General features: G+C 47.6%; 1 protein-coding gene across 5 annotated transcripts in view; it reads right to left on the bottom strand.

Annotated features, from left to right (window-relative positions):
- Positions 1–27,738, bottom strand: part of POLG (DNA polymerase gamma, catalytic subunit) — a 70,181-nt gene that overhangs the window by 15,343 nt on the left and 27,100 nt on the right. For 4 of the 5 annotated variants that reach the window (XM_029574666.1, XM_029574667.1, XM_029574665.1 and 1 more), the window contains 7 exons: positions 27,193–27,375; positions 16,512–16,654; positions 15,688–15,814; positions 12,290–12,514; positions 11,282–11,402; positions 9,200–9,292; positions 4,202–4,327 (listed from right to left, as the gene is read on the bottom strand). In XM_029574666.1, coding sequence (XP_029430526.1) covers positions 4,202–4,327; positions 9,200–9,292; positions 11,282–11,402; positions 12,290–12,514; positions 15,688–15,814; positions 16,512–16,654; positions 27,193–27,375 — 1,018 coding nt within the window. The remainder of the gene's footprint in view (positions 1–4,201; positions 4,328–9,199; positions 9,293–11,281; positions 11,403–12,289; positions 12,515–15,687; positions 15,815–16,511; positions 16,655–27,192; positions 27,376–27,738) is intronic. The other variant, XM_029574670.1, reaches the window with a different exon arrangement.

A 27,738-nucleotide genomic window follows, 5' to 3' on the forward strand; every position in this document is an offset into this window, starting at 1 on the left:
GAGACCAGCCTACATGTAATATACGGATGCTTAACCAATATTGTTTATGGATCTAATACTATTGTAACCTACTTTAAATTTGTTGTAATCCACTTTGAGGCCATTCATGGAAAAAGTGAAATATCAAAATGTCAATATATAAATAATACATAATTATTTCAAATGTTCCCATTAGATGAGCTCTAATCCACGCCGAGTTCCTCTGTTTCTGCCAGCCTGGACTGGTGCCATTGCACCCTTCTCTGAAACACCAAGCCAGCACTGGCTATATTTGCATGATGTACATTGACAGCGAAAGAGGAAACTTTCAGCATTTGGATCATAGCCAGTGACCTATCCTCGATCTCAACTTCTATGAATGAATAAAGTTAGCCATCCTGTAGACCTGAATCATGGTATAACCAAAGATCAAGCTTTAAATTCTCTATTAGCAATTTTTTAATAAAGAAAAAGAGACCAGGCTGATGGTTCAGTGCCAGTGTACAGCAGGAGACCCAAATTTGTTTCTTCTGAAGGGCATTCCAGGCATCCATGAAGAAATATTTCCTAATGGTTCTGAGTCGCCCTCCCTGGAGTTTCATTTCATGACCCCTAGGTTCTACTGATTTCTTTCCAACGGAGGTGGTTTGTCGATTGTGCATCATTAAAATCTTTTAGGTATCTGAAAGTCTGAATCATAGTTCCCGTGCACCTCCACTCTTCCAGGGTGTACATATCTAGGTCCTTCAATCTCTCCTCATAAGTCATTTGATGGAGCCCTCCCCACCATTTTTGTCACCCTTCTCTGGACCACCTCCATCCCATCTCTATCCCTTTTGAGTTACGGTCTCCAGAACTGAACACAGTACTCCAAGTGAGGCCTCACCAAGGACCTGTACAAGGGGATTATCACTTCCATTTTCTTACTGGTTATTCCTCTCTCTATGGAGCCCAGCATTCTTCTGGCTTTAGCTATTGCCTTGTCACATTGTTTCACTATCACTCCAAGGTCTCTCGCTTGCTCCGTGAACAACAGCCCTTCACCCCATCACATAAATCTCCTTTGAATTACCACGCCTCAAATGCAAGACTCTGCACTTCTTGGCACTGAATCCCAGCTGCCATATCTTCGACTACTGTTCAAGCTTCCTTAAATCACATCTCATTCTCTCTACTCCTTCCGCTATGTCCACTCTGTTCCAGATCTTAGTATCATCCGCAAAAAGACAAACTTTACCTTCTATCCCTTCCACAATATTGCTCACAAAGATATTGAAAAGGACCGGTCCCAACACTGATCCTTGTGGCACTCCGCTTAACACCGCTCTCTCTTCAGAGCAGGTTCCATTTACCATCACATACCGTCTTCTATCTGTCAACCAGTTTGCAATCCACGCCACCACTTGGGCGCTCACTCCCAAGCTTCTCATTTTATTCACAAGTCTCCTATGTGGGACCATATCAAAAGCTTTGCTGAAATTCAAGTAGATCGTATCAAGAGCTCTTCCTTGATCCAATTCTTTAGTCAACCAATCAAAAAAATCAGATTTGTCTGACAGGACCTTCCCCTGGTGAATCCATGCTGCCTTAGGTCCAGAAATCCTCCTGACTGTAGACAGTTCACTATTCTTTCCTTCTACAGAGACTCCATTAATTTTCCCACCACCGAGGTGAGGCTAACCAGACCCTGCCACTGGAATGGTAGTTTTCTTGGTCACTGCCAAGATCGAAGCGTCTACCTTTGGAAGCATCAAAAGCTCAAGCGTCTCTTCTGGTAATGGATACAACTTAGCCATTGCCCTTTTGACCTTTAGACCGGGCTCAAGAGTGTCCCACTCACTGACCATCAATTTCTTTACCGACTTGTGGAAGGGAAAAGCCTTTGCCAGACCTCTCAACCTGTCCATGACTCATGGTCAGACTCTTGCTTTAGAAGTTTGATGCCTAGCTCCTTAAGCACATGTGAAATTAAGAGCCACAATTCATTCCTGTGAAACAGCTGGACCACCTTAGGGTCATCCCCTTTGGCCACCAGCACCTCTTCCAGATTGGACTTATCTTAAGCGGACTCTAATCCTGGAGACTCCTCTGCCAGACCATCCTTGTCCTCAGTCTTCAGCCTCCTCCATGGGGCTGCCAAGCCAAGCCGAATACTCTCTGGATGCTCACAGACCCCTTCTTCTCAACTACCTTGTGCCTTTTTGCAGGCAACGGGCAAACTTGTGGCCGACCCTGGGGGAGAGGGCGCTTCTCCCCTGCTGCCTTTCTAACCAGATGTGTCCTATGGAGAAGCATTAGCAGCACAAACTCAGAAGAAAAGAAGAGAGAATCCTCCGAATTCTCCTCTAGCATGGCCTGCTCGTCGTCAGAGGCTTCCTGCACCACCGCAGGACTTTGCATGGTTGGAGATAAGGGAGGAGGGGAATCCCCTGCCTCCTCAGGAGCCTCTTTTGCCGCTGCCAGTGAAGCCAAGATGGCCACCATGCCCGCACTTACAGGGAAAGCATCAGCGGCAGCCCCCAATGCTCTCGTTGTCCTCTTTTCTGTTGACCTAGAGCCCATCCCACTAAAACTGCCCTCTCCCCCGGAGACGCAGTGGGCACACAATCCTGTCTTGGTCAGCCACGCATGTGGTTCCCCATACGAGTGGCAGCTCAACGGGATCCTTTGCCAGCACCATATTCCACATGTGTCACCTGCCTGTCACTCGCCGCGGTGGTCTGCTCAATGCTGGGACCCTCAGTTTCTGCCAGATACCTCCCTGCTTTCCGTGGGATCCCTGATCACTTACAGGGGCAGCTGGAGCCCAGATCACTGCAGTTTAGACGCCACCGCTCTGTGACCTATGTTTTCTTTTTTTTTTTTCTAAACTTTAATGCCCAGACCAAAGAAAAAAGAAAGTACTTTCCTGTATGCTGTAGAGCGGTTTGCTGGATCCAAAGGGCTCTTTGAGGGAATAGAGGGAACTGGACTACCAGCTTTCTGAAACTACCCCCAGTGACCAGGGACAAGCCTTCTCAAGGGTCACCCAATTCCCTACTCGTCTCTCTCAACCAGCGGGGATGGCTCCTCCAGGCCCTATCAACCCCCTGGGAGGACTGCTCCTATACTTTTTTTTTTTTTTTTAAATACTCCAGCCTGCAGGTTTTACATCTGCTGGAGATGGAGAAATACTGAGGAACTGCATGTGGTACACTAGGTTAAGTATCAATGTCAGTAAAGCTTTTCTTCACTGTCTCCATCTGCTGGCAGGGAGGCAAAACCCAGGAGTCTGGACTGATCAGGGGATGAACAGGAAATACTCTAATTGGAAATTAAGACTCATAGTACTGCATTTGCAGTACAGACTGGTTTTGATTGAGCTGAAAACCCAAAAGGAAGCTGCTAAGTTACCCAAAAATATAGACCTAATTAAAAAATGTAGTCCTTGGACCTTTGTAATAGCAAGAAGGACAGTGAGTGGTTACAAGTTATGGGTGTTCAATGGGAAAGCAATAGAGCCAGATCAAGTTAAAAAGCACAGCAATTTGAAATTATGTGAACCATCTAAATCTGAAGATTGTATCATTTTAAATCAGAAAAGCTGCACCTCAGTTTTACCAATACTTTGGTTTGCATGAAGGAACCAGGTACAGCTAAGAAAGTCACACTGGACTAAACATTACTGCTGGTCCATATTCATTTCCTGTTGTCATACAATTACATTAAGCAAACGCTATGGTCTTTTTTATAGTCTTTTATAATTCTGAAAACAATGTGTTTCAATTTTAAACAAATAACTATTAGACAGTAAGGATAGATAGGCCATACAATACATGACTTAGCCAACCCTAACAAAAGGGGATTCTCGACTGGAATATCCAGTCCCTAATAGAGTAGGGACACAGAAACATCTGCAAGTTCTGTAAAATATGAGAGAGAGACGTGAAATGGGCTCAGACTGCAAAACAAACATTATTTGTGACAAACTCACTATGTAAAACTCACAGAACTCACTACTCTAACTGCAATGAGCAATCAGCACAGACTGTAGGCCTTGCACCTCCACCATCTGCTGGAGCCAGAGAAATACTGCCGGACTGTAGGTGGCACCATCCTATATAAGGTGGAGTCTTGTTTTGAAAACTTCTGTGTCTCCATCTGCTAGAGGAGGGGCAAAACCCAGGAGTCTGGACTGATCCGGGTACGTACAGGGAACAAACACTATTTGTGACAAACTCACTTTGTGCGGCAGCCGAAAAAACCAACAACCAGGAACAGCAACATCACCGTAAGGACCATTACCATGGTGATACGTGGGCAAACTCTCATGATCAGCCATCTCTTGTTCCATCTGAATGCCTTCAACCTGTAATTACAATTAAACAGTAAAATCTACAGAAATTTTCCCCAAATTGTCCCATAGGACACGTTTATCATTGAATTGATCACTCCCTTTCCCTGCCTGAGTTAAACTGAGGATGCTCTGTCTCCATCCACTCACTAATGTCATTGAGGGCCAATACAGAAAGCCAGCCTACAGTGCAAAGGGTTCTAATAATGAGGGGGGGCGGGTCTTAATATATTTATAAATGATCTGGAAAGAAATACGACGAGTGAGGTAATCAAATTTGCAGATGATACAAAATTGTTCAGAGTAGTTAAATCACAAGCAGATTGTTATAAATTGCAGGAGGACCTTGAGAGACTGGAAAATTGGGCATCCAAATGGCAGATGAAATTTAATGTGGATAAGTGCAAGGTGATGCATATAGGGAAAAATAACCCATGCTATAATTACACAATGTTGGGTTCCATATTAGGTGCTACAACCCAAGAAAGAGATCTAGGTGTCATAGTGGATAACACATTGAAATCGTCGGTTCAGTGAGCTGCAGCAGTCAAAAACGCAAACAGAATGTTGGGAATTATTAGAAAAGGAATGATGAATAAAAACGGAAAATGTCATAATGTCTCTATATCGCTCCATTATTATGCTGAGGATCCTGAGTGATCTTGGCCCACTCCCCATAAAATCGTGCTAGACGACTCCCTATAAGGGTACGGTGGAGTGGACCACCTCGCCTCATTGTGAGGATTTAAGCCCTGTAGCCAAACTCCCGTGGAAGCTCTGAATGGCCTATGACCACCTTTAAAAGGACTGCCCCCAGGACTGACCTTGAGGAGTGAACTGCATCTGCGAAGCTGGAGCTCCTCTCTCAGGGCGAGATCTCCGAACGTCCCGGAAACGTGACCGAGACTGAAAGAACAGTCTGCCCTTAGGCTCATCTTCCAGCAACTTATGCACCTTATTCTCACTCAGATCCTTCATCAATTGCTCCAAGTCCTCACCGAAAAAAAAAAAAAAAGTCCTTTAAAAGGCAGAGAGACCCCAATCAGGACTTAGATGACACATCTGCCGACCAGTTACGCAGCCATAACAACCTCCTGGCTGATATTGCAGAACCCATAACGTGAGACCAAGTGCTCACCAAGTCATACAGGCCACCGCTGCCTCTAAGCTTCAACACTCGACCGCGTCTCCCCATCCTGAAGCTGCTGCACCCAATGCAGACAAGCTGTTTGCCTGAAACTGGAGCAAATGGCCGCCCACAAGCTCAGGGCTGGACACCTCAAAAATCCTCTTGATGTGAGTTTCCAGCTTTCGATTCTGCACATCTTCAACGCCGCAGACCCGCGACCGGGATAGTCGTTTTTTTCATGACCGCTGACACTGCAGCATCCACCTTTGGGAAGGCAAATAGCTCCAATGTCTGTTCAGGCAAAGGATAAAGTTTCGCCATCGCTCTCCCCACTCTCAAGCTGGCGTCGGGAGCTCCCCACTCCCGATCCACCAGTTTTCTTCATCATCTTATGGTAGGGGAAAGCCCTTGTAGGACCTCTTAAGCCCATCCAGAACCGGGTCAGCTCCTTCCATGTCCTAGCCTTCCTGGGGAACCTTCAGCCCAAGCTCCTCTACAGCCTGAGGAATCAAAGGCCCTAACGTCTCCCTCCAGAACAATCGGACCACCTTGGGGTCATCCACCTCAGAATCTGGGGCTTTTTCCGGTTCATCCCCCGGAACTGAGCCGACCACATCCGGATCCCCCTGGTCCTGCGCTAACAAAACCCCCTGTATCTCCGGGAGCACCCTTCGAAGTGACAGATTCATCCGAATCCTCACCGGAGTAGGACCCAGCAAGCGCTGAACCCCAGAAGGCCTCTGCTTCCAGGCCTGCCCTGGCCTAGGGCCCAAGCTCGGACCCACAGGAGGAGGGGGTTGAGGTCTCAGCCCTGACTGCTGAGCTAAATACGCTTCATGGAGGGGCAAAACAAAATTGGCTGAAAAAAGGCCTGGGAGTAGCAGGAACCTGTTGTGAGAGGCCAGACACCGGTAGCTCTGAGGCAAAGTCCTCATCTACCCTGCCTTGTTCCACCCCGGAGCTCACACAGATTGGGGAAAGCCTCAGAGGAAATTCCCTCCCTCCTCTGTCTGTACAGGCAGTGCCACATGGTAATCCAAAATGGCCACCATTCCCGTGCCAACGGAGGAGGCGGCCTCGACCTGCTCAGAACCCCGGCACACGAGTAGAGAAGCCGCGGGAGAGCCTGTATGCCACTGCGACCATTTCACCTGCACCGGTCCTTCCGACCGTCCTTCTCTACCTGCCACCCAGGCAGGTAGAGATGGACGGTGCAAAGCGCCAGGGACACTGGCGCTGTGCACCATAACATTGCAGCAGGAAACCCCCGCGCTGATTCTGAAAAAAGGAACGGAGAGGCTACAAAAGCCCTTCACTCCTTACTGCCGCCTCTACTGAGCAGAGAGCCGTGGCTTACCTCAGTTGTTTGTTCCTTTGCTGTTAATTAAAAAAAAAAAAAAAGTTGGGAGGCAAGACGGCCGCCAAGTGAGACCGGAGTGAACGCCTGAAGAGAGAGGCTTTTACCTTTTTCCTACAAAAAAAAAATGCCCCATACTAAGAGAAAGGGGAGACTTAAGAGAGGCAAAAGAAGAATCGCCTTCCCTAGACCCCCCCGACAGCCTCGAATTGAAGGGTTCCTTCTGGGAGCCATTACATCTTCGCCGGACTGCTTGGTCGCTGGGAGTGCAATGCTGGAGCGCGCGCAGCCTCCCCTGACCTGTGATACCACCTTAAGCCCCGGAGAGCCGAGAAGACCAACTCACCCGGGAAACATTGCGTCACCTTCTGGAACCCCAGAAGCACTGAGGAGTCCTTTGGTGTTAGATCTGAGCGAAGGAGACATTGCAGACCGGGAGGAGAACCGACGAGAGACCCGTGGGCTGGGAGGAGCAGTTGGATTAAGCCCGGAAAGTGTAATGGCAACTTTGACCGGAGTCCTCGCTGGGAGCTAGGAGGAAGGAGAAGTTATCAGCACCAGAAGGTAAAGGAAGGATTGTGAGCGTTGAGGAGGAAGCGGGAGACGGCCACATGAAAGCCTTAACTGCGGGTTTTACTATATCTACCCCGGAGAAAATAACATTAAGAGGGGATATGGGCAATTTTAAAGTCAATTGAAATGTCCATTAATAATTTGTCTGCAGTAACAATAGAAACTAGGAACCAAGCTATTGTGAATAATAACCTCATTTCTAATTATGGAAAAGGTTAGAAGAGTTGGGTAAAAAAGTATCTTTGGTTGAAAATGTTCAGCAAAAGTTGATAATAATCGGACAATATTACCAACAGAAGACTAGAGAACAGAAGACTAGAGAATGTTGAACATGCTCTCAGGGCCCATAACTTAAGGGTCCTGAATTTTCCTGTTGTTGCTATGCTCTCCCCTATGGAGCTATTTCGAAATTACCTGAAACAAGTCCTCAAAATTCCAGAGACTGCTTTACCCGTAATTACCAAGGCCTTCTATCTGCAACAGCGGACACAAACCGAAGAAGGACTGGAAATGGCTGGGACCCAGTTACCTTCAATGGATCTATCAAGCATATTAGAAATTACTGTGGACACTGAGATAATTCAAAGGAAACCTTTACTAATATCCTTTGCCTTTCTATCTGACCGTAACTGTGCTCTGAAATTATTCTTTAGGAATAGGCAAAGTAATGTATATGGTTATCCAATTTGGATATATCCGGATGTGGTTAAAAGGACACAAACCAGACGTAGGGATTTTCTTAATGTGCGCCCGTCAGTTCTTCAGTTGGGGGCCACTTTCACTCTTGAATATCCATGTAAATGCCTGTGTGAAGCATTCTGGTGTTATAATTTCTCCGAGCCTGTACAACTTAGGGCTTTCATAGATGCCCGTTCCTCGGCTTGTTAGTGAATTTTGGTAGTGGCATTACTTGGTGTACATGACTTACTTTAATAATTATTTTGCCTTAAATATTTGCGCTTATAGCTCCGCCTCCTAATTATTCTTATAATTTTTGATGTTTGCATAATTATTGGCTGATGGTTAGTTTTCCCTCATGTTTTCTTTGTATTTTTTCTGTATAATTGTAAACATCAGCTTTACTGTACAAGAGTTGGTATAAGTTCAAAAAATTTGGAAAATAAAGAATTAAAAAAAAAAAAAAAAGAATTTAACTAAACACCAAAAAACTGGCTAAAAGCAATGGAAAGCAGAGCTGTCCAGCACTGCAGGAGGATCAGCCTGATGTAAAGAGAAGAGGCACTCACACACCAGCTGCCCTAAGCCTAAAGCTGCCTCAGCAGCCTCGGGAAGGGGAGTGATTCTGGACCACCAGATTTACAGCCCCACAGCATCAAGGGCCTCAGGGAGTGCATCGATCCCACCCAGACACTGAGCACCCATAGGCCATCGTGCAGCTCCTTCCAGCTGGGGAAATCAGGATTTCAAGACCGTGACCATGAGGTGGACCCGCACAACGCAGGTCACGCTGCACCCACTCAATCGAGCACGCCAAAGGTTTTTAGAAGCTGGTGGGTAAGCTCTCTGCACCAGGCTCCATCAGATGCCCCACTGGGTGAAGAGTTTTCAATCCTGCTTGACCTCGGAGAAAGGGAATACAGGCAAGACAGAACAAGGGGGGTTATTTACGGAGAGGGTATACCAGCTGGGGTTCTAGTCCTCGTCTGTAAACAGAACCTCAAGACTCTTTCTGCACAGTGGCAATGTGTGATGCTGTAGGAGCACAGGTCCCGCACTCTAACAAAATGTGAAGACCCACTTCCACTTTCCAGCGTAGTCTCTGTGCTGCTTTTAACAACCACTCAATTAATGAGAATATAAACGCTACCTCCGGCAAGGCCATCCCGTTTCTTTTCCTTACTGCTCCGCTGGCAGCCGCCTCAGGCCCGGGCTCCGTTTCCAGTCGGCTCAGCTCCTCCACCTGGTAGCAAAGTGAAAGTAATTGTTTATTTATGCATCCAGACTGCAGTTTGCTTCTTTGCCTATCCGTCATGCAAAGCTTCCCCAACTTATCCTGTTTTCAGGATATTCACCATGAATATGCATGAGACACACTTACATGTTTATGGGTCTCCAGTGCATGCTGATTGGTCTCGTGTGCATTCATGGTGGAAATCTTGAAACTCAACTAGCTTGGGGGGTCCTGGGGTCAGGCTGGGGAAGCCTTGATGTAACGCAGGGCTGTGAAGGAACAAGCTATTCATAAGAGACCATTCAAAAGCTGCATGAATAAGCAATATTTTCTCTACACTTTACATCCCTCCAGAGTCCTAGGAGAACATGAATGATCAGAAAAAACTGATTTTGGTGTTCACTGACCAAACTTTAGACTTTGCTATCAAATAGATGTAGCATGCATGCAAATATACCTCATGCATATTCATGGTGAATAACCAGAGAACTAGAAATGTCTGTGGCTCGTAAGGACCGAAGTTGGCCACCCCTGAAGGCCTCAGATAATACTGTGAATGGGATGTTCCCCAAGAGCTTGGGCAAAACACTTTCTCTCTCAATGCCTCAGGTGCCCACTTAGATTGCAAGCTCTTCAGGGCAAGGACTTAATATGCCTGAATACTAATGATGCTATAAACTGCCTTGAATGCCATTTAGAAAGGCAGATTAAAAATCCATATTGAATTAAAATGTAATTCTAAACTCTGTAGCCTAGGATGAAACCAGCATGACACAACACAGTGTCCATTGGGCCTACAGCCCCTAATACTCACAACACGGGTTTGTTCATAAAGAAGACAATTTTCAAAACTATGCAGGCAGGTGTAAAGTCCACAAGAACTTCTCCCTGAGGATTTTATACCATTTCTCAAAAGAGGAATTAGGTGCATACTTTCCCCTTCGAAAAATGCCCAAAGAAATCTGCACCTAATTTTTATATGGGTATTTCTCCAGAAAAACCGCCATGCGTAGTTTTGAAATTGCAAAGCTACAGGCGCTGTAGCCTTCCCCGCAATTCTGGATTTAGGGGCAAGTTACCTAAACTACAGCTTAGGACCTCCGACTACGATGGGCCTCTAAAACACAAAGAAATAAAATCATTTCAAGTGTTGGATTGTTATGGGGACACTGTGGGGCCTCAGGAGGTCTTAATCTCGCCCTGTTTCCCTGGCCTAATCCCGACCCAGGAACGCCTCCACAAAAATAATGCAGATAAAAGTATGCACGTCGTACGACACCAGGCACACATTCACCTGCAGACAGGCGGAGCAATTTCCAAGTAGTCCTTTCACCCACGACTTCTCTAAAACTCTTCTTAGGAATAATACCCAGAGGTGTTTTGGGACATGAAACATAAGATGTGCCCAGCTTCCCATCTCCTGGCCAGGCGGGATCACAAGTCCTCGGCCGATCCCAAAAAGTGAATCGCTCTCTGTTGCTTATTCTCAGGAAGAAGTGATGGTCTTCCCTAGTCTACCTGGTTAATTGTTTATGAACTTGTCCAAGCCTCTTTTAAACCCAGCTTTGCTAGTTGCCTTGACCATGTCCTCTGCTTGATTGTGCACAGAGTGAGAAAGTACTTTCTATCCTTTGTTTTACGTCTGCCGGCTGGTAGTTTCATGAAGTGATATTTCAAAGGGTAAAATCCCTCTCCTCTTTGTGTGTTCCATCCCCCTCATTTTATAAACTTAAATATTCCTTCTCTTGTGTCTCTTTTGCAAGCTGAAGAGTCCTAACCTGTTTAGCCTTTCTTCATTCAGGAGCCGTTCCATCCTCTTTATCATTTTTTTTTTTTTTTTACATCTTTCTCACGGTCCGATTGTACTACTTTGTGCATTTCTAGAAAACGTTACCCCAAGTGCGCCAGTGAAGAATCCCCCTTCTCAGCTTTACACTTTTGCTAGTGTGGTGGGTTTTGGACCTCCTGCCCCAGGATGCACAGAAACAGGTGCCTTACCTTCTGCCATACGCTGCTGTCATCCGTAAGCATGAACTCCTCCTGGAGGGCTGGGTCCAGCGGGGCCGGCTGCTCCTTCCCCTTTCGCTTACAATACTCCCCGTACATGCTCTCAATAACCCTGGAAGCAGAGAAACAAACACGGTGAATGAACGGATATATTTATGACTGAGCACACCCTGGGTCTCTGTTGTCAGCCAAGGAAAATCAGAGGCGGCGCATCAAATGAAAAAAGAGCGCAAGATTTGTATGCAAACCAAATGATAAAAGCCACAACAGGCTCAAGAACAGAAGAAAATCGGAAACACAACCCGTGTGTAGCATACTGGTGGGCACAGGCTCACCAATACTGAATGGCTGCGGTATGCTCTGAACAATGAACAGTTTAAACATAGAGCTGTATGGGACGTATATTAATCGATATTATGCAATTACATTACCGCAATAGTTAGTTCGTATTTGGCCTGAAGATATGAAATATGTAGTAGTTGGTCCTGTTTGCACCTATCATCCTAATTACTGCCACTACACGTGTGGCTTGTTGATCTCGTACTATTGTACATGTTACTTATTGTATACTGATGTTTTCTACTGCAGATTTATTTTATTTATTTAACAGTTTTTTATACCGACCTTCGTAGTAAATTACCATATCGGATCGGTTTACAATTTAACAAAGGGAAAAAAAGGGAAAAAAACTAGAGTAACAAATTCACGTAAACGAAAGATAACAATAAGTAGGAATAAGTCAAAGTTACAATCAACAGGGGGAGAGAACTTGGAAGCTTGCAACAAGCTGGAAAGAAGATAGGCCGGTAAAAGAAATTTTACCATAGAGTGTACAAGTTAAAAACTTAAGGACGGTGATTTAACCTGAATGTCTCAGAGTCCATTTATTTTTTCTTTGAGAAACGGAGTGCCAGACCGGGTAGGAATGAAGGCCTACGAAATGTACGAAATGACTGAGAAATATAAAAAAAAAAAAAAAGACTATCAAGAGCCTTTTACCTGTAGGGGCAGGATGGCAACTCTGCATCCTGGGTATCTGTGGGCGAGTTGACTCTCTTCCCTGGCACGAGGTAGCCCCAGCCATGCTTTTCAGAGTAGTAGAGCGGGAAGCCATCCCACGTCAGCCTCATCAGTTTTGGAGTCACTCTCATCTGGAGACTGATCAGGCTTGGGCCAGGCACCCAGGCAGGGTCTTCAAGCTTAGGGCACAGTTTGCGGTACCACCTGCAGATCAGGGCATGAAGTTTGCATGGATATCAACAGCAGGGTCTTTCATCCAACGCTTAAACAGCAGTTCAGCTCAACCAGATAAAAAAAAAAAATAAAATGCCCTGGGCTGAATCTGACATTGACTAAATACTGTAACATAGTAAATGTGAATACACATTTTAAATACGTTTCCCTTTCAAATTTTGCATTCCTTTGTTCCTCCTGGCTATCCTCTGGGCCTTCCATCCCATTAAGATATCAAGAGAGGGACAGGGACCCAGCGTCGTTTTAGACTGGGCACACACCATATACAAAAGCATGGTTTATTTTACAGAATGGTATGGGGGAATGAGGCAATATTTTTTGATGCCTGAGAGATTCTTCCTGCTTCCTTCCTGCTCCAGCTCAATTAAAACCGATCTCTACTCTATTATGGGGCAACAAGCCTTGACTTGCAACAATGCAGAGTTTTCCCCACAACTGTTAAACTTGCACCCTCCCCCCAATTCCCATTTTTTTTTTTGCAAGGAAACCATTTTGAACTTTTCTCTTTTGACGAATTTGTTCAAGGCCCTTAGGTTCAGGATGGGACAGAATCCCCCTGTTTTCTTTGGTATCAGGAAGTACCAGGAGTAAAATCCCCGCTCTCTTTGCATTTGGTGGCATGGATTCGACTATTCTGGCCGTTAAGAGGGAAGAGAGCTCCTCTACTAGTACAGGGCCTCAGAATGAGCTTGGGGGGCAATTTGCCAGGGTACCCAATAGGTTCAATTTGTACCCCTCACATACAATGGATAGAACCCACTGGTTCCGTGGTTACACTGGGCTACCGGGTCACAAAGAACTGAAGCCTTCCCCCGAAGGCAGGTCCATCGCTTAAGGTACAGGCAACTTGGCTATGTTCCCTGCAATCCAGTCAAAACCCCGTCCCCGGAGTTTACTGAGGCACTGGCTGGGACTTCTGGGCCCTCTGTTGTCTGGGATGGCTGACAGGAGCGAGGTGGTAGTGGGTAGTACCACTTCGGGTGGAAGAAGGACTTCCTAAGCCCAAACCTAGACGGCCTCCTAGCTAAGGAGGGAGGGTCCTGAATGTCAGCGAAGAGCTGCTGGAGTGTCACATGGTGGTCCCGGATATGGGCCACTGCATCCTTCCCTTTATCTCTGAAGTGATTCTCTCCTGTACAAGGCACATCACAGTCACTCCTACACCTCCGGTCTGAGATCCGAGGACTGCAGCCATACAAGCCTGTGGGTGCTGATTCTCGCTGCAGAGACTCTCAGTGTTATTTCATAAACACCATAAGTCGAACGGACCCCGTGTTTTCCGCACTCCAGACCCTTATGCACCAGCGACTGGAGGGTGTTGGGCTGCTGCTGAGGCAGTTGCTCGGCAACCTCTTGCACCTGTTTCAGGATGTCACGCAGACCTCACATCGACTGCTCAAGGAAGGCAAAAAGGTTATCGCTAAGAAAAAAGCACTTTAAATCTGTGCCAAATTTTTGAAAAATTGTGAGGCTCACCTGCTCACGAAACGCAAGGCTCTGCAGAAAAGAAGACACTGAGGGGACCCTGGGAGGATGTGTAGTATATTACATGCGTGAGCATGCTCGATGAGGCTCAGTCAAAGTTCATCATCATCTGATGATGTCGCCCATGTGCGAGGACTGCCATCCTGCATTGTCCTTGTTTTCTCCAAGTGATCCATTGTCTCAGACCCCATTACCAGCCACTCGAAGACGCACTACGGTATATCCCCAAAAGAGGAAAAAAAAACCCCCAGAAACCCACTTTGCTTCCCGCCACCCTCAAAGCCAGATTCAAACAATACAAAAAACAGAAGAGCCAGCATCAGGTACTACGGTATAAAACAAAAACAGGGAAACCATTGGCCATATCCACTCCCTAAAGTAACTTCAGAAAGAGAGAACTCGAAAAGGAATTTTATTCTACAAATCATCATAGTTCAAGAATGGAGCCTGTACCTCCAAAAACTTGCCCGGATGGTCCCTTAACTTTTTCTGTGACTATTCCAAGTTGGTGGGGGGCGGAAGAGCTCTCTTATATTGTAGATTTTGAAAAATATAAATTAAAAAAGTGGTACCACTGTTGAGTATTCATAAAAAGAACTGCAATTTCAAGAAGACGGATGCCAAGTCCCTCCTGGGTGTGAAGGCACACGTGCTCCCCACGTCAGCAGGATGGTTTTTCTAGCACGCGTTCAGAGTAATCGCTCTGCCGCTCTTATTCCTTAAAGCAAGCATTACTATTTTTGCCTCTCCATGAAATAAAACGCCCTGGCTTTATAACTAATCCTATTTCGAATAACCTGAAGCCAAGGCCTTCAGATTAAATCAGTTTTTCCTACCACAGGCAGGAGAACATAAGACTTGCCTTACTACTGCATCAGGCCAAAGGCCCATTCAGCCCATGTTTCCATCTTTGACAGAGGCTAGCAACAATCTGATTATCAAGTAAGTTGTCTTATCTGTTTAGGGTTAAAAGAAAATAAAAAGGAACATCTGAAAATTTAATCAAACACTAAGGGATCGTGCAACAAAATAAAAAAAAAAAAAAAAAATTAATCGCCCAAGGGGTTTACTTTTTCCTGCATCTGCATTTTCTTACCTACGTTAGGCCCCAAAACAGTTTCCGGTTCATACAAGAGGGGGGGGGTGGGGGGTTTGCATCCCTATCAGCAGATGGAGGCAGAGAATAAAAAAAAAACAACTTTTCAGGCACTGCTACTTAACCAAGAGAGCCACCTGCAGCCCCTCAGTATTTCTCCGTCTCCAGCAGATGGTAGAGGTGCAAACCTACTGTCTGAACTTAGTTTAAAAAAAAAGAAAAAAAGAGAGAAAGAAAATAGGAAAAGAGAAGAAGAAAGAAGTGAAGACTTGTGCTCCCAGAGGTGTTAGGTTCCTTCGAGGGCCATCCCTCTGGTTGAGGACCCCAAACGTAGTATTCTTAGAACAAACACCCCATCAGTTTTAAGCTGTTTGTATGAGGTACCTCATGGTACAAAACTTCAATAAGAAAATACGACCCAGTTTCACATTTTGCAATTTTGTGTTTCTTAGACTGCACGTGGATTGTGTGGAAAAGCAAATTATAATTTCTACTCACATTTGGTTTAAAATACATGGTCAAAATGTGCAGTCCTTTCTTCCCTAGCGTAACAGCGGCTTACCCCGGGTGCCCTGGCAAATGCTGCTGTCTCTTGGGTAGTAAGCTTAGGGTTGTCTCCTTCAGTTTCTCCAGGACAATCTTACTAGCGGGAATTTTTGCCTCCTCTTCTTCACTCGGCGGTCCGGGATCTAATTCAAGTAACAAGAGAAGGAAAGGAATGCGGTTTTTCAAGTCATCAGCTGAAATGCCCCCAGTACAAGTCCAATTCCATCTTTTATTTTCCAGCAGGTCTTCCTTGCACCTTGATTATACATGGACGACAAGGTTTTTGCGAGGAAAAACATTACCAGTTAGCTATCATTAGAAAAAGAAAATCTAAGCTTAATCCTCAGCGGCAACAACATTGCACAGGTTAGCATGCAAAAGATTCGGTACCAAAACAGCTGCTCACACTCTAAAATACCCTCTTCAGGTGGACTTCAGGGACAGCTGCTAAAATGATTTCCCACTTTAATGCGGCCAAAAGCCTGCATGGTGTTCTGCGATGCAGGTGCTTTCAGGCTCATTGCAATGAGGCATTTCCAGAAGCTCATTTAGATCGGTGGTGGGGGGGGGGGGGGGGGGGGGAGCATAGATGGCATTCTTAAGCCTTCCTATTTGCTTTTCCCCAAAAATCTACCCGCACAAGTGAGCGCTAAGGACTCTGTACCTGCAGCAAGCTGCGAGGCCAACGTGCGCACAAGCTTTCTCATTGAAAAGCCCGCAGCTAAAAGGCCCAATGTGGACACTTTATGAAAAGGTCCTCTAAAGGTCTTTCAGATTTACAAACGCCACTGCTCTCTCGGCCACGGCACGATTCAGATGCTTGCATGCAAGTTATTTGACCTTCTTGCAGTTCCAGCACTGGGGGCTTTCCTGCAGCCTTAAGATCTCCTCTGCTCTCGTTTTGTTTCTTTTTCAGCTTCTTTTTCTGCTTAAATTCTTGGAGGTCCCACTCCAGATCCCACAACCACGGGTCCTCTTTATACCTGAAAGAAAACCAAAATGGTGACCTGCCTGTACGGAGAGGTCATCTGTTACACCAAATTCCACCGAGGAAGCTTTCTGAGCTCTCTCATGTAATCCATGTCCCTTAAAATGTGGGAGCATGGGCCAGAGAACTACTGTCAATCTGCTATACAATTTAATACTAACAATTTTGATTCAAATTGCGATTTTGCATATTCTTATACTTGGAATATTATCCGTGATTTAATATAGTCAGGTACCCAAAATACAGCGTGGTTTCCAGCAGACGTTACACTTGCAGCAATGTACGTGATAAATGGGTAACCACATGATTCGAGCTGTTTAAAAAGGTTCATATAAAAGTTTGTTTTATTCAATGGAAGCTCCAAATCAGACAAAATTTTCTTCAAAAAAAACATACAGTCCCCCGCCCAGGACCATGTTTTGCTTTTAGCTGCAGAAACGTGAATTACAAACAAGGAAGCAGCAGCCTCTACGTTAAGAAGTTAGCCATGTGAAAAAGGTCATACCAATTTCGCGGAGCACAGTTAACAGGAAGGCAAGGATTTCTTTTATTACACATCTACATAAAAATCTACATAAAATCCAAGAAGGGACAGAAGTTTTCACATATTAAATAAATCGTGGCAAAGCAACAAGCAGGCAAAAAAAAAAAGAAACGTTAATCCACCATCTGCTGGAGACAGAGAAATACTGACAGACTGTAGGTGGCACCTGAGGGTATAGGGCAGAGTCAGTCAAAACTTCTCTGTCTCCATCTGCTGGTGGGGAGGCAAAACCCAGGAGTCGGGACTGATCCAGGTACGTACAGGGAATGGGGGTTTTAAAGCTTGAAAAGCGCGCCCGGAAACTGACCAACGAAAACAGGTAACATTTATTTATAGCTTTTCTATACCGATGTTCCTGTAAAATATACAAATCACAACGGTTTACAATGTAACTAAAATGTTCGCACAGGGCGATACATAGAACAGAGGTAGTAAATTAACAGTAGAACGGGACCTAACATAACTTATCCTTACATGATAACTCAAAGCAAATCATCTCAAAACAGATGAGATGAAAACTGGATAAAACAGCAGAGGTAATGAACTGGACAAAGGTGTCCGCATGGAAAAAGTTTACATGAGAAAGAGAGGATGCAAGTGAGGGAAGATTAAGTGTCCGGGAAGGCTTGTCTAAATAGCCATGTTCTAAGGTTTGTTTTTTGAAAGCAGATGGGCTTGAACATGACTTGAACAGCCCAGTGAGATGGCAGGGTCTGGACCACGCGGGACAGATGCTGTAAACAGGTAAGGAGCCAATCAAAGGAAGAGAAAGCAATCCTCTTACACTCACCACAGCAGAGGCTGCTGCTTCCTTGTTTGTAACTCACATCTCTTTGTTTACGCAGATAAGGGATTTTTTTTTCCTGTATTGTCCGTCCCGATGCAGCCCTGGCGAAACATGGTCCCGTATCAGAGGACCGAAGGTTGGAGCTTTCGTCGAATACAACAAACTTTTGTATGTACCTTTGAAGCAGCTCGAAATGCGTGGTTACACATTCATCATGTAAATATTGCCACGGACAGGGCGTTCTCCCAATTCATTCCTGCTCCCGAAGGAACAGGTGTTTTTCTGTGAGGGTAAGTAGCTCGAATTGCTCTGTATACTAAGAGGCAAATTACTTTCATTAGGCCATCGTTCCGCTTTCACTCCGCTAGCAAATGAAGCGCCTGGAAGCAGAACGTGTGTTATCGAGACCAGTGCAGAAATCCATTTCAAGCTTCATTATGCTAATTCTGACCCCCAGAAGGGCTATTAGACAGCCAGGTTTCGGTGCATTTGCAGGGTTGTTTGATGCACAAGTTTCAATCTGCTGGTCAGACCGAGACAGGCCCCAGCGCCCTGCATAGTCTGCATGTAGAAAATGCAGAAAAGGATGGGGGGAGGGGGGTTATTAATTGGCACTATGGCCTATGGTCCACTTTAGTCCAGTGGTTAGTGTTCTCGGTCTTCAAGAACTCTGGGTGGAACGTCTTCCGCAGGTAAGTTCACCACTTACAGCTAAAAGAAACAAGACAAACAAAAAAACAAACAAACCCCACATACAACCATGGGAAACGTTTCTGCTCTGACCGGCCAAAACGTTAGTGTTGTCTGATGCTTTTCAATAGGGAAGAGACCCTCACCGGGCCCCTCACAAGGTAAGAGGGGTCTCAAGCTCAGATCCTAGCTCTTCAAACCACCTGTGAGAGCCGCTAGCAGCAGTCACAGCATCTGAGGAGGCAGGAAATCAAAAATAGCTCTTTGCACAAATTCTGACAGGCCAAAGAGTAGTTTAATGGGACTGCAAAAATCAACAAAGAAACATCCGGAAGGTTCTGCATTAAGTAACCTGCAAGTGCTAGATGGCAGGAAGCTAGGTGAGAAGCCTCGGAGCCAGATGAGCTGATATCAGCAGAAGGCAAAAAAAAAAGTTATCGTGTGAAGACCTCTCTTAAATAATCAGTGAAGAAAAAAAAAAGGGTGGATGGAGTACGTGGGCAGGAAAGAAAAACATCACAACGTGTCAAAACTCCCAAACCTTTCTGCCTTTCTTCACCTCCACCTTCAGCTGCGATTTCCCAAACTTGCGTGCGAGCCCCACTTCCTAAAACAAGATGGTCGTGCTCGTACAGGGATGAGGACCTTTTGCCGCCTTGTGAATTCATTACAGTGTAAAATTAGATCTCTCAGAGAGAGCCAGAGGCGCTCAGCTAATGAAATTCCTTGCCCCGGCTGACAAGCCCCCCCTGCCTCATCTCACTGCAACGCGGCGACGCTCGAGGGAACAGCGGACGTCTTCCACCGTGGGAGAACGCTTCTCCCCCACAAATTCTTTAAGTTAAAAAGGAATCTGCGTTTAATACAAAGCACGCACCCTCACGTTAAAGTCACCGGCGCTTCTAACGGGTGCTACTGCCGATGTCTCTTATTACGTAAGAGTGTCGCTGCAGGCACGTTTGGCTAGCCAAAACATCGAGATCCTCTTCCTCTTTTCAGCAAGCTCTTGATTAACATTTCATTTGCTTGGCGGCAGCAGTGCCTGGGACTCAAGGTACCGGGCAGCTTTGCTTCATGGCACTCTTCTAGGGCCAGATGGATTAAAACGTTTTTGGGTTTTTTTCTCATTCTGCACCTCAAACATTTGGCTCAGAGAGAAATGCTATTTTTTGGTATTTCACAAATTTCAATGTCAGAGAAAAGCTTCCTTGCTAATCCAGGTCAGAAACATAGAAAATACAAGAAGAGAATAAATAATGTACACCTACTACTAATTAACCTTTCTATAGCGCTACACGACATACGCAGCGCTGTACAAACACACAGAAACACAGTCCCTGCTCAATAGAGCTTACAATCTAATAAGACAAACATACAGGACAAGAGACTTGGGGTATTTCCTAAAGCAAGAGAATAGTTAAAAAGAAAAGAAAGTTAGTTAACCAGACTTAAAGGCGACAATCAGGCCTAAGATTTAAAAGCAGTTTCAAGAAGGTGGGGCTTTAGATGGGATTTAAACAGGGCGAGAGCGGGAGCATGACGCACCAGTTCAGGAAGACTATTCACTGTGTATCTAGACGCTGAGTTATGACTTTTGCTTTCCTTTCTGGTGTAATTGCAAATTATATTCCTTTGCATTTATTGTCAGAATGAAACATGTGCCAAGTTTTTTCTTAGATCTCCCGAAGAATAGAATTAAACATAAGAATCAGTTTCTACTTTCTTTGACCCAGGCCAATGTGCCTCACTTCTTAAGAAGTCAAGCCCCAGGAGCCTTTATTCACAACTTATCAAACGAACCCTGCAATTGTGGGCCCTAAGTCTGGCCACTAGGTGTCGCCGTTGTACAAGGAACGGGACTTCCCTTTCCTCCTCAGCCTGAGAAGCAGAAGACCTGAGCCTCTGGTCCTTTGCATGAAGGAGCACTCTTAACTTGTTCCCTAGAAGAGTCAACTTGAAAACGCAGAACGATAATACAGAAGGAATCCACGCCCGACCTCTCTTTTGATCTTTACAATGGAGAAAGTCTTTTTTTTTTTCCTTTGTGGAGATTATTTCTCTTCACCTCTACTTTCTATTCGCTTTCCAATCTGTGACACACCACCAGTTCCTATTACGCACGACATAGCGCTGCATAAATGTATTTAATAAAAAAGTTTAAAAAAAAAAATTTCTATAAGGAAAAAAGAATTGAGCATGTAACCTAATGATTTTTCACTATAAAGGAAAATTAGTTTCTTACCTGATAATTTTCGTTCCTGTAGTACCAAGGATCAGTCCAGGACACCTGGGTTGTGACTCCGCACCAGTAGATGGAGACAGAGCAAAACTTGTGGGCGGAGCATATATGCCCCTGTGCCAGTCACAGCCCCTCAGTCATACGTAATGTCAAAGTAGAAAATCCATAAGGCAACCATAGCTACCTACACAAACTTGCCAATGAAACGGAAATTCCAACACCCCTACAAGAACCAGACTCCCCAACCGAGAGAGCAAAGAAACAAGGGGCAGCTTACTAAAACCAACGATGAGCGGACTCTCCGTTACTTTAGCGTAGCACTGCGGGCGGGATCCTGGACTGATCCTTGGTACTACAGGAACGAAAATTATCAGGTAAGAAACTAATTTTCCTTTCCCTGTACGTACCAGGATCAGTCCAGGACACCTGGGATGTACCAGAGCTAACTTACAGAGGGTGGGAAGCAGAGAGTCCCGCTCGGAGTACCCTCTCTCCAAACCCTCCGGCCTCGGCAGCCTGAACATCCAACCGGTAATGTTGAATGAAGGTATGTAACGACTTCCAAGTAGCTGTCCTGCAAATCTCCTGAGGCGAAACCAGAGACGATTCCGCCCAAGACGCAGTGTGGGATCGTGACGAGTGAGCCCTGAGACCCACGGGAACAGGCTTTCCCTGCACTAAGTATGCTGAGCCAATGGCCTCCTTGAGGCAACGGGCGATCGGCGCCCGGGAAGCTGCGGCCCCTCTCTTGGGACCGGCGAACAGAACAAAGATGATCTGTCACTCGAAAAGGATTGGTACCCTCCAGATAGCGAAGGAGGGACCTCCGCACATCCTGCTTCCATAAGTCCTTCACTTTCGGGTCCGAGGAATCGCCTACCGGGAACTCGGGAAGCTCAATTGACTGATTTAAATGAAACGCCGACCCCACATTTGGCAAAAAAAAGAAAGGACTGTGCGCAAGGAGACTCCCGAGTCGGAAGTGCGCAAGAATGGCTCCCTACAGGCCAACGCCTGCAACTTCGAAACCCGCCGTGCCGAAGAAATGGCGACAAGGAATACAGTCTTCAACGTGAGATCGATAAGAGTCGACCGCTTCAAGGGCTCAAACGGTGCCGCGCAGCGGCAGAGGGAGGAGAAAACCCAAGTCCGATTCCAAGACGGGCACGGATGACGGAATGGAGGACGGAGATGTTTCGCCCCCCGAAGAAAAACGGGAGATATCCGGATGCAGGGCGAGGGAGGATCCATGAACCTTACCTCGCAAGCAAGGGCCGCAACCTGGACTCGGAGGGAACTGCACGCAAGTCCTGTGGCAAGACCAGCCGGAAGAAACGCCAGGATCTCGGGGATGGAAGCGGAAGAAGGGTCAGACTCGGACAAAACCAAGGACGTAGACTGCTTTCTGGACCTCCACAGCGTGGACCCGAGGAACCGGTTTTCTACAACCGATTTCTCTCAAAAGCCATGTCGCGAGACAAAAGTGATCCGCATCCTCCAAACAGACGGGGCCTTGGCGGAGGAGCCCCGCCAACCCCCGAAGGCGGAGTGGAGCATCCACTGATAACTGAATGAGGACCGCGAACCACGGCCGCCGCGGCCACTCCGGCGCCACCATGAATACGTTGGACGGGTGCAACTCCATGCGCCGAAGGACCTTGCCTAACATCGGCCATGGGGGAAAAACACGTAGAGCAACACCTCCGTCGGCCAGGGGAGCAATAACGCGTCGACTCCCTCAGCTCTCCTCTCCTGACGCCGACTGTAAAATCGCGGAGACTTCGCGTTGTGCCATGTGGCCATCAGATCCATTTGAGGCACTCCCCACGCGTCGCATATGAGGAGAAACGCCTCGTCCGCCAGCTCCCACGCTCCGGGGTCCAGATGATGACGGCTGAGCAAACGTGCCTGGACTTTGTCGACCCCGGCAATGCGAGACGCTGCAATGTCGCTGAGATGTTGTACCGCCCAGGATACCAAGAGTTGCGCCTCTTCCGCCAGCAGTAGACTCTGTGTCCCGCCTTGGCGATTGATGTAGGCCATGGATGTCGCTTTGTCCAACAACACTCGGTCCGCCTTTCCCCGCATCAGCGGCAGAAAAAGACAGTAGCGCCAGGCGAGCCGCTCTGGACTGTAGCCTGGTGACGGACCATTGTGATTGAGCGTAAGACCACCGGGGTTACCACCGTCCAGTTGGGAACCAGGAGGGACCCTCCACAAATCAGGTGGTCCGGATCCAACCACCAGTGAAGACTGGACCTGGCCTGGGCCGTGAGTGGAAGCGGTAGGTGGAACTCTTCAGATACCAGCTGCCATCGGGAAAAGTAAGGCTGATTGTAATGGTCGTAGAAGCACAAAAAGCCCAGGGAACCACCTCGATCGTTGATGCCAGAGAGCCCAGAACAGGCAGAGAATCGCAAAACAGCGGCAGTCGAAGAGATAGGAACCGTCTCACTTGACACTGCCGCCTGCGCACACGGACTCCGGACCGGACCACTTTGCCCTGTTTTGTGTCGAACAGGGCTCCCAGGTACTCCAAGGACTGGGTGAAGACTCGCTGACTCATGTTGAAGTTGACGACCAAGCCCAGGGACTGCAAAAAAAATGGAGGACTCTGGCGACCGCCTGACGACATCGATCCTCGGACTTGACCCGGATCAGCCAATCGTCCAGGGCGGGGTGCACCAGGAAACCCCGCTCGTCAAAGCCGAACCGCCACTACCCCCATCACCTTCGTGAACATGCGAGGAGCTGTTGCGAGGCCGAAAAGGAGAGCTCGGAATTAATAATATCTGCTCAGAATGCAGGATGCCCACGTGGAAGTACGCTTCCGTGAGATCCAGAGAGGCCAGAAAATCGCCTGAAGCACCGAGGCAATCACAGACCGGATTGTTTCCATTGTGAAGTGTGAGATGCGAAGACATCTGTTTACCCCCTCCAGATCCAAAACTGGCCTTGACGTGCCGTCCTCCTTTGGCACGATGAAGCAAATGGAGTAACGGCCCTTGCCTCGCTGATCGGAAGGGACGGAGGAGATTGCTCCCAAGCTTTCCAGGCGTCGTAGGGTTTCTTGCACTGCCGTCCCTTTCTTTGGGCACTGGCAGGGTGACATCAGAAATATGTCTGCCGGACCGTAGCCGTGTCATATGACGCTGAGGACTCACCGATCCGACGTTATTTTGGCCCATTCCTTGAAGAACAACGTCAACCGCGCCTCTACGTTTGGGACGATGGCCTGAGGTTGATGCGAGGGATGAACCAACTGTATTTCAAAGGGAAGCCTTGGGCCCCGAGCCCGACAGGGCACCCCCTTGTCTACCGAATCTCTTCCCACAAAAGGACTGCTGCCACTGCGACCGGGAAGACGAGGACCGGTAGGAAGGCCCAGTAAACCCCTGGGGTGCGATCTTCCGTTTCCCCGAAAACGCGCCCTGCTAAGGAAAAAAAAAAAGACCGAGTTCTGGGCATGTCCTTAGGCAGTTTAAAAACCCTGTTCTCCCCCAGGGACATCATTAAATCATCGAACTCCTTGCCAAACTGCCTCTAGAACGGCAGCGCTCCGAGGTGAGCCTTGAAGGATCCATTCGCCGCCCAATTGCGAAGCCAAAGAAGGCGGCGTGCGACCTAGCAGATGTACGAAGGAGATCGTGGAGGGCAACTGCTCCATAGGCTATCGCCGCCTCCAGCCGGTCTGCCTGCGTGGCTTCCTCCACTGCCAGATCTGCATTTGCTTGGAGGACCTGGGCCCAGCGTGGACTAACCCTCATGGCGAAGTTGCTACAGACGGGAGTACGGACCCCCAAGGCTGACACCTCAAAATCTTCGTAAGCTGTACCTCCAGCTTCCTATCCTGAATGTCTCTGAGAGCCGTGGCTCCCGCGACCGGGATCGTCGACCGCTTCGTCAATGCTGACACCGCCGCGTCCACCTTGGGGAGCCGTAGGAGCTCCAGGACGTCCTCCGGCAGCGGGTAGAGCTTATCCCTGGCCTTGCTGACCTTCAGACCTAACTCCAGTGAATCCCATTCGCGAAAACAGGATATCCAATGACGAAAAAATGGAATGGGAAGGCCACTGCTGGGTCAGTGAGACTTAAGAACACTGGGTCCATGTTGGTTCCTGGCTGGGAAATTACTGGTAGGGGCTCCACCCCCAGATCCTGAAGGATGGCCGGGATAAGAGGGGACAGCTCCTCTCCCCGGAACAGCCGAACACTTTCGGGGCATCCCCGTTGACGGCTTGTGTTCCTTCGCCCGCTCCGGGCTGGGCGGAACCATCCCCTGCTGTTCCTTTGGCCCCCCCCCGGGGGCTCCTCGGTCGAATCCACCTCCTCCTGCGAGGAGGACTCTGTGTCCGTCCCCTGAGGGACTCCTCTCGGCGACTGGGGAAAAGCCTGGGGCCTCCTTGTTTTCCTCTTCTTAGGTTTGCCTGCCACTTCCGCAGGAAAAAATTTTCTCCGCCCTGCGCCTGCGTCTCTTAGGCTTAAGAGCTTTGCGCAGCAACAGGGCAAAGTCAGAGGAAAATGAGGACCCAGAGTCCGAAGAAAACTTCACCCGCACTGGCCTGCACAGGGAACTCAGCCCCCTTCTGGACCTCCACAGTCCCGGGGCGCCCCTTCTCGATGCCCTTCTCTGTGGAGAAAACGCGGGAGACATGGCGCTAGGCCCGGCGGCCTCCCGCGCGATTTCGCGGGCTGTCCTAAAATGGCCGCCACTCCTGCGCTACTCGGGAAGGGGTCAGCAGGCCTCTCAGAAACTGCAGCAACACGCGGCGGCGATCGAGCTGAGCGGGAACGGCACCCCCGACTCGTCCCGGACGGTCCCTCTCCGCCCGAGACACAGGAAGAACAGATGCAGTCCATAGAAAACCGCGCACGCGCCGAGCCGCATGACCGGCCGACCGACCCCCGCGGCATCTCGCACAAACGCGGCAAGAACACAGAAAATAAAACTGAAGAAAAAAATTAGATTCGGTCCCCCCGTCCAGCCGCTCCCCCCGAGAAACCCCTGAGACGGAGCGCAAAGAAAACGGAGAGCCGACAGAAATAAAATAAACACACTTTTTTTTTTTTTTTTTTTTTTTTTTTTTGTACTTGCCGTTGTCCTCGGTCCTGAGGTCCTACTCCAGCGGGGGTGAGTGAACCGGGCTCCCCGGTGTCACCCCCGACGCTGCCACTAGTTCAGCCGGGCCCTCAGCCCTGGCAGCGGCCTCAACCAGGGGGGGATAGTCCCCTCAGAACCTTCAAACCCCCCTGGGAGGCAGGACGGACCGGATTCCTTCAAACTTTCCAGACTAAAATAAAACTAACCAGCACTAAGAAAAAATCAACAACCACCCTGACTGACTAAAAAAAGAACCCAGGGCGGGAAGAGGCTGTGACCGCACCTGCACCACCTACTGGAGACAGAGTAAGACTGAGGGGCTGTGACTGGCACAGGGGCATATATGCTCCGCCCACAAGTTTTGCTCTGTCTCCATCTACTGGTGCGGAGTCACAACCCAGGTGTCCTGGACTGATCCTGGTACGTACAGGGAACAGAAGTTTCATCGGTTACCGCCGGGCGTTGGCACCATTAAGAATGCTATGAAAGGAATAAAAAAAACAAAACAGGTCTTTGGGGAAAGTCTGCCAGGTGGAGAGACTTTCTAGACAGGATTACACTGTACAGGAGAAATTCTGAAAAGCTTAGTTACGATGTCTTTGCTTGTTTGAATCTGATTGCTCGCCCTACCCACATAGCTCAGGGAGAGTTATATTTCGATTCATATGCAAATCAGATAATAAAATTATTTAAGTGCATAAAATAAAGCATTTACGTCTGTAATGGATTTCAGTCTAACTAGCTGCACATCGGCTCAGAGCAGGCATAAACTGGGCAGCAGGTAGAAAAGGAATACAAGAGACGGGAGCGTTTTGAGCACGTGCTATGGATTTACGTGCCTCGCCCTAATTTCCAAAATTTATGCCATTTGTCTGCACAATGCTATGTTCCATTCGGCGACTGGTAAAGTTTCACACGTATAGATAGAGCACAACCTGACCTGGAAACTCAATTTATGTGCGGATCTTGGCCTTGGAAAAATCAGGTTGTTTGAAATTCCATGCATAAACATTACAATTAGGTGCATGGCTGAAAAGGGAGCCTTATTTGTTTTGGAGTTTTAACTGCTTCGTAGGCAGCCAACGAAAAGCCTCATGCGTGTAGCTCAGGTGCTTGCAAACCCCCCCAGCCTTCCGTGCAGTGAGTGCAGTACTTCCCAGGTGACGCTGTACCTGTCCTCTGAGAGCAGCTGGCAAGCATCGCTTGCTAGGTTCATGAGTGATTTCTGCATCTCCTTCTGCAGCTCTTCGTAGGTGCTCTGTGCCTCGTCCAGGTACCGTTCCCAGTTCTGATTGACAGGCAGGTAAGACACCCCCATTTCCAGCATGCCGGCAAATGTCACAGGGTGGGGGCATCTAGGGAGAAGGAAAAAAAAAAAAAAAGAGGAGGAGGATTTAGTAAACGCCAAGCAACCCACCGACAGTTTGTAGCTTATATTTCATAAGTATATTCCACCACCACCACCCTCAAAGCTCAATACTAAATAATGAAAGATGTTATTTATTGATTGGGAAAAAGTCAGATCAAATCACGCGCTTGACTGGACTCCTCTGGCTCCAGGTTACACAAAGGGGGTCGCTGCTGGAAAGGGAGCTTGAACTCGCATGCAAGGACTTCTCCTGAATCCTACCCAGCGCGCCCCCTTATCCAGAGCAAATGAAGGGTGTTTTGGGTCCTAGGCCCTACTCCCGTTATCCTTGACCTGTAATCAGACTGGC

Source organism: Rhinatrema bivittatum, chromosome 13 (genome assembly GCF_901001135.1).
Source record: "Rhinatrema bivittatum chromosome 13, aRhiBiv1.1, whole genome shotgun sequence".
Taxonomy (NCBI): domain Eukaryota; kingdom Metazoa; phylum Chordata; class Amphibia; order Gymnophiona; family Rhinatrematidae; genus Rhinatrema; species Rhinatrema bivittatum.